Source organism: Cynara cardunculus (genome assembly GCF_001531365.2).
Source record: "Cynara cardunculus var. scolymus isolate 2C chromosome LG 12, CcrdV1, whole genome shotgun sequence".
NCBI lineage: Eukaryota > Viridiplantae > Streptophyta > Magnoliopsida > Asterales > Asteraceae > Cynara > Cynara cardunculus.
In genome coordinates this window covers 36,504,111-36,511,375 of record NC_037539.1, presented here as the reverse complement: position 1 = coordinate 36,511,375, position 7,265 = coordinate 36,504,111, and the positions used below count along the sequence as shown (strand labels likewise).

The 7,265-nt window shown below is 40.5% G+C and overlaps 2 protein-coding genes across 2 annotated transcripts; both read right to left on the bottom strand.

Annotated features, from left to right (window-relative positions):
* Window positions 1–2,764: 2,764 nt before the first annotated feature.
* On the bottom strand, window positions 2,765–4,183 carry LOC112523875 (protein FAR1-RELATED SEQUENCE 5-like). Its single transcript, XM_025133547.1, has 3 exons — window positions 4,100–4,183; window positions 3,447–4,016; window positions 2,765–3,352 (listed from the first exon to the last, which is right to left on the bottom strand). The coding sequence occupies exons 1-3, from the start codon at window positions 4,181–4,183 to the stop codon at window positions 2,765–2,767; spliced, it is 1,242 nt and encodes a 413-aa protein (XP_024989315.1).
* Window positions 4,184–4,435: 252 nt separating this feature from the next.
* LOC112523874 (protein FAR1-RELATED SEQUENCE 5-like) lies at window positions 4,436–5,281 on the bottom strand. The gene has a single exon (XM_025133546.1). The coding sequence runs from the start codon at window positions 5,279–5,281 to the stop codon at window positions 4,436–4,438; it is 846 nt and encodes a 281-aa protein (XP_024989314.1).
* Between the last annotated feature and the right edge of the window lie 1,984 nt (window positions 5,282–7,265).

Below are 7,265 nucleotides of genomic sequence, written 5' to 3'. Positions count from 1 at the left end.
TATCTCCGACACACAAGGAAGGACGCGGCGGGAAGGAAGGAGCCCTAGCCTCTGTCCGGCCGATCATTCCGCTGGCATCTCGCATTCACGCCCCCGTTTGACTGCCGCTCGGGGATGTAGTTGTAGATACGTTAGTCTTAGTGGGTCGTTGGCTCCACTTGTTATCTCCTTATACGACATGCTGTTGTCGTCGCCATATTCCATACGTCACTTAGTCATCTCTGCCTYGCTGCGGGTCAGCACCTCCGAAAGAAACGGAGGACTTCATTCAGTGACCCCGCGATCGCCCTCTGAACGATCAGAATAAGGTAAAGCTTGAAGATAAGTTTTGTACTCTATTAATTTCTCAGTCCCTCTAGTCGGGTGGGCGCCGRCCGGTCTTTCGACCAGATCCCCCTAAAAACCGTACGTGCGGGTCTCCCCGCATGCGGCTCACGCCATTCGAGGTGGCCCAGCCCAGCATTCATTCTAAAATCCTGTAGTGAAATTGAGACTGCTCGACTTCGGAAGCAAATTCGCGTGTAGGCAGCGYTGTCTGTCGTACCGTTGACTCTATCTATTCATTGAATTTGCTTGATTCCATTTTTTATATAGCTCGCTCCCTCTTTTTCCAAGAATTCATGCAYTTCCCTTTACTCCATAGGGCCTTCTTTAATAGGTTCATAGCCCAAAGCCTTCCATTTCCGTCAAATGACCCGGCCTCCCCTGGCTCTTCCACCGTCCGGGCTCCCTTTCCTCCCTATGCTCCTCCGGCGCAGGCCTACCACGCTTCGCGCCTGCGGCATTTTCGCCAGACGGTCTTTGCCAGTAGTGTCATCCTCCCCGCTGGCTATATGGGCGGGKTGTCCCTCGCTGCTGCGTTCTGTTAGGCTATGGATTACAGGAACAAATGTAGTTGAATGGAACAACAGGCGGGTTACACGTTCCACTRTGCCGAGATGTGAGGTGCAGGTGGTGATGATCACCCCGGGGTATGCGCTAGCGCCCTTGACAKGCACTCCAGAACCCGCCAACGCTCGTGAAAACCCGGGTTGGTCGGTCCTCCATTCATCCGACCGGAGGTGTGGATAACGAGGCCACCTTCACAACCTTCTCCCTTCTGTCCTTATRTTGTAGTAAGGTAGGGCGGTTCGCTTGAGTTGCTCAACCGCCCCTTAGCCCGATGCTCATGACGCGCTACGGAACCTCCACCGTGYCGGGGGACCAAGCAGGGCATAGCTAGCGGCATAGGAGCCGACTCGGCATCAGCGGCTTCGTGCCGCACTGGAGTGATCCAATATGTGGTTCCGCACGTTCCACCAYTTCTCCGTTCATTTCCAATACTGATCGTGAAACACCATGAGCAGCAGGATGTTGAGGTCCGAAATTCGAAGTGAAATTTTTGATTTGCCCGTTCCTAGTCGTCATGGGAAAGAAAGGCAGAAAGAAGAAAGAAATTATTCCCTTTTTTCTTGTCCAATACCACCAGTACCAGAAATGCATCTCCTTCGCCCGCGCGAGAGACTTCTATGCCAGCCGGGAATAACGGCTCTGTTATGAAATCAAGCGGCAGACAGACTCATTTGGTCGGTATTCCCTAATGACTGGTTTTAGGAGATTAGGGTCCCCCTTAGATTCTCTACCCATCTGCGGGGGTTTCCGTATCCGTCTCCGCGGAGATCCCCAGATCGTAAGACATTATCGCCTTCGCGGCACTGGACTAGATTTCCGTCATTTCCGGAAAGTGCACGGACAGCCGCCCTTTCCCCTTTTCACAATGTTCGTGCAGTTGCTCACGAATTCAAGTTTGAATGCCCCTTCGAAGTCCCGCACGCTCTTTTTGATCGGGAGCGGGGTGGGCAACTTCAGTCGGTGCTGGCGCCCGCGGCAGCGCCTCTGGAGCCGCCCCCCGTTCTGGAGCCAGCGGGTTCTGAATGACCCCCCTCTCACGGTTAAAAAAGTGGTTAACCATCTCGAAGAAATCCATATCGTCCATCCGAATTGTCTCCATTACAGCCGACTCCCCTGTCTCTTTCCCTATCGAAAAACTAGCCTGACTCTCCCTTTCCRGAAATGCTAACCAAGTGACACACTGGGGCCATGGGTCATGAAAGAGGTTGGCCCCCATCCTCCTTAACTATGTATGGCCAATGAACTCCTCGCTTTAGTCCGTTCGTTTTTTCCCTTCTTTGGGCTCGGGTCGATAGTCGCCGTGGTAGTAATGTCTCTATTTAAATTGTATATATAAATAGAGAGTGAATGTATGAGCGTTAGGAGTTGTAAGATTGTGAGAGCTTCTGCGAGTCTTACAAAAGAGTGACATAAAATGTAAAAGGTATTTGTATAATCATAAAAATTGTCGATTTCATTGTTTATTTTAATGAATTTTTTTCATGATATTATCTGATATGATGAAATTGTTTCAAATAATTCATTTAAAATAGTTATGAACAATGTGAAAAATATAAGAATCAATAAATGGTTAATTGACCGGATACATCATAAGTTCAAACTTATTACCTCAATGACACATACTAACATGAATCATACTCAAGAAAGGCATACAATTCGTAAACAAGATATCTGCCATCAACCGAGTTAACAATCAACTTATGAACTAATTTAGAAACAAATCAAATTATTTAAAAGCAAAAAACAACAGTTTTATTATCAATAATCCTCCAATCGTAATAAGACATAATCCAAAATTGACGCATGACGCAATGTAAGATTGGTTCGGCGAAACACAACGAAACGATAACATTTCAAGGAGTTGGAATACTGACTACTCTTTCAATTCGGGGCAATTGCGTGAGTCATGTCCGGTACGTTGGCCACAGTTCGCACATTTTCGCCGTGGTTTTTTGCTTGCAGACTGTATTTTCTCAGACATACTTACCAACCTATTACCAGTACCACAACCCTTGTTCCTTATTCCAGATGGTGGTAGAATGTCCACGTCGTCCGGTATGGAAACACCAAGATGATCTCTGATMGCATCCAGCTTTCGTTGCGATGGGTCTTCATATGGTACTTGTTTTTCGATATCAACCATRAATTTGTCGAGCGTCTGCTCCAACCTAGAMAATAGGGATTTATCATTCCGGGCGATGYTTATTATGTCGTCRACTTTGGAATATACATCAATTATGTAMTTATCCTTCTCCGCATCCACCTCACCGTATCGAACTCTRGCGGATTGTAACTGGACAGRAACTAATTTTTGTTTCCATCGACGTAAAAYGTATTGGTTCGGAATATTGTCAACTTYATCGTTTATTAGAACCTTAAATRAATGACGACACAGATACCCGTTACGCGTGAATAGATTGCACTCGCATTCGACCGTGTTGACTGAGTAATTACGGAACACCTACAATAAATACATTTGCTTTCGATAAAACAAATATGTGACGTTTAACGAGAAAATTTTAAAAACAKTAGCTTCTATGTAAGGAATATGTTACCCGATACGTGGWGCTGACAGATGATTTCTTGTTCTTRTRGCTTATGATAAACGTCTTGAGATCACCCCGACATTCAATCGTCTCTATACCACAGAACCATACKGCCTTATTTATTTCCTTTTGGATGTCAAAGAAGACATTGCGACTGTATATACTCGATGCGTGACTTTCTAAACGCAACGGAGTAAACAATTTTGGATAAGTTGTCCTCGTTATTGTTTCATGCATAGCTTGTCTGTATCTTTGTTTCTCTATAGCAATGTCATAATTATTAAGGAACTGAACCAAATCATACCAATATGATTTGTATATGTTAATATACGAATTCGAACTCTCGGATCTTGATGTTGTTTTCATAAGACCAGACATCGGTGTGTCCTTATAATACGCCGGAATCCATGATGCGCGGATGTCATACATTTCTGCAAACCACGGATCACCACCTAAATTGTATTGCGCGACCATCTTTTGCCACTTGGGCTCAAATTCAGATGGGCCAATATGTATGTTCCATACGAGCTTGTTAATAACTTTACTGAACACAGGATCTTGATTTAGGGCGACACTGACCTACGGACGTATCGATCACAATATGAACCTATGAACAACGACATTTGCATATGAAAGATAATTGTTTATTAAAGTGTTCTCACCTTAGAAGGCACTTTCTTCATGATGTGCCATATACATAGACGGTGCTTGGTTTCCATAAACACCAACGGAATAGCCTGCTTCATTGCCGAACACTGATCCGTAATCACAAAAACCGGTTGCTTCTCATGGCATTTTAGGAAAGCTCTTAGAACTCAGGTAAATTTTTCAATTGTCTCACCACTTATTAACGCAGATCCGACAACAACGGAGGCTTTGTGATTGTCAACCGCCAAAAAAGGAACAAAAATCATCGCATGCCTATCAGATAAAATTGAAGTTATAAAATGATGACGATGAGTATCACACATGAAAAAACTTGATTGAACATGTAAATCTTACTTGTTGGTTCGAAACATCCCGTCGAACGAAATTACATCACCAAACTCTTTGTAGTTAATTCTAGCAACCTCATCTGCCCAGAAAATGGCACCCAACTCGTGATCATTGCACTTGTACTCGAAAAAATAATCGGGGACAATATCTCGCCTATTGGATAGTTTATTGATCAACAACTTCACGTCCTTTTTCCCAACACAGGCAACTGCATCTCTCTTAAAATTCTTAAAGTCGATCTCAGAACATCGATTGTGCTCAAATCCACCATTCAATATCGTTTGTATACGCTGAGCCCTAATCGCACCGACTTTGTAACTCGAGCTATTCAGAACATTTTTGAAGTCAGTATACTTCATTTGTCTATTTTTCCTTGAGAAACGTCGATCGTTGGTATTGAATAACGCATGATTATGTGCCTCAACAAACTCGTATATCTTACAACCGGACCTATCCTTTGTCAAATGGGTTTTTATGCATGCATTACATCCACACCGTTTAATGTTTGTATTACGATATCTTCTCTCGCCAGACTGAATGGCCATGGAATAAAAAAACCTTTTATTCGGTGTTCCCTCTCTATTACATACAAACCATCTTGTTTGTATTTCTCCGTTCTTGTTTGTTTTTTTGGCATGAAGACGAACATCAAAACCAGCATTGTCCGCGTAAGTCCTGTACATCTTTTCCACGTCATTTATAGATACGAACCTATCGTTGATCTTTGGTTTAAGCTCGTCATCAACCTTGGGGATAAAATACTTGCTTCCATTTGAACATTCTTCGACATCGTACTCCGGTTCATGTTCGGATAGTGTATGCATGGGAACACCTGTTGATACAATCATATCTTGTAACATCAATGAACATCAACATTAAATATCATGGCGTAAACAAGTTCAATAACAGCAAAATAGATCCTATTATTCCAAGTTTATTTCCATAAAATAGCACATGTAATGACGCACGGTGATTCAACACATGGTTCATATATGATTTTATGGATAAGATTGTCTGGCACGATGGTGAATCAACACTAAACGAATGTACGGTTTCTTCACCATGTGATGATCAAGTACGCAAATTTCGAAGGTGATGATGATTAATTAAGCATAGTCGTATTGTGATAGTAATCAGCATAAGTAGATATAAGATCATATTTGAAGAAACGGCATCCAAGCAATTGTCTATAATATCTTATCTCTAAAACGAAATTAAACAATAACCAATCATAAGTGAACAATTCGAATCTGATGATGATTATGATGAAATAGGATAACAAGTTTTTTTTTAAGTATATAATATTTATATACGGTCAATGCAACAAATAAACTCACACACCCTCCTCACTTATGGTGAGGTTTGAACCCCTGACCTCCTAGAAGGCCAAAGACTACGATACCGCTAGGTCAAAGTCCCTTTGGTAGGATAACAGGTTGATAGGTACATACTTTCATGTCATATGAACTCTCATACATGTTGTGTGTCAATATACAATTGTAAAGATGCTCAAGAAACTTACGAACATTCTATAGTATGACATATATGAACGAACACATTACCAGGAATCAGCTGTAGCACAAAATGGAGTTGGGTCATATGCAAAAACGTAGATTCTATGTTTTTTCATGAACATTGTGTAAACCAGTTGATATTAAAACCCAAATAACAATCATAATTGCAAAAATGTGGAACATACCGTTACAAAATCACGAATAAAAAAATAGTTGGGATCAAAAATTTCATATAAAATATTAGGTAAGTTTACATAACAGCTATGAACAAATGAAAAACATCAACAATCCACATGTTGAAGGAATAACGTATAAATACTATGAATACATGACATCTATGTATATGAAAACGTGTTGCAATTAAGAACAAAGGCTCTCAATACAAGATGAACTATAAAAAAACACAACACATCGTAATGAACATAATTTCGATTGATACGAATCTAATAAAAAAATAAAAATCTATTACCAAGACATTCGGTTTGGTTGATTTCATGACTTCCCGACCTCGAACTCGGATTGTCTTCATAAACCATTGTAATATCCTCGGTGTTGTCGATTTCTTTTCCTTTACGTTTATCCATATTAGCTTGATCGATGCCGAATATCATTACTATCGTGTTTCTTATGCGATTTGAAACTCATACAATAATGAAGATGGAAGATGAATACTAAAAAAAATAAAAATATTAATTAAATGAATGAATATTTTTTGGGATTGATTGTTTGTAACTCCCCATTAATTGTTTGGGAGTTACATATGTAATCAAATTACTAAAATACCCTTGGAAGTAAAAAGTGAACAAGACATAAACCTACAATAATAAAGGAATTTGATTGGTTGAGAGGGTTTTCAAAGTTAACACAAAATTGTTGGTTAACATTTGATCTTCCCTCTATATATATATATAGACTTGGGATCATATGAGACCAATGGTTTTTCGTAAGACCAATTCTCAACCCTTGGATTAGATCTACAATCGTCAGATCTGAATATTCATAAACGTCACAAGACTTCTCAATAATTACAAAATTGACACCGTGCAACTTTAGACTATTAGATCATTAGCTTATAAAGTTAATCAATGAATATAAATTGGTCTAACGGGTCTCACGAAAAACCCTTGATCTCATGTTAATCCAACCCTCTATATATATATATATATATATATATCTATATAGGGGAGCGATCAAATGCAAACCACTCAATTTGTACAAACCGTGCAAACCGCATTCAACCAATCATAATTTTTCATTTTGTTCATTTTTTTGTAATTATGAGAGGTTGATTAATCATTTTTATTGTGGAAGGTGTTAA

Bases quoted from the DNA above. Each gene is read 5' to 3' on its own strand.
- LOC112523874 (XM_025133546.1), bottom strand. From the start codon at position 5,281: ATGATTGTATCAACAGGTGTTCCCATGCATACACTATCCGAACATGAA.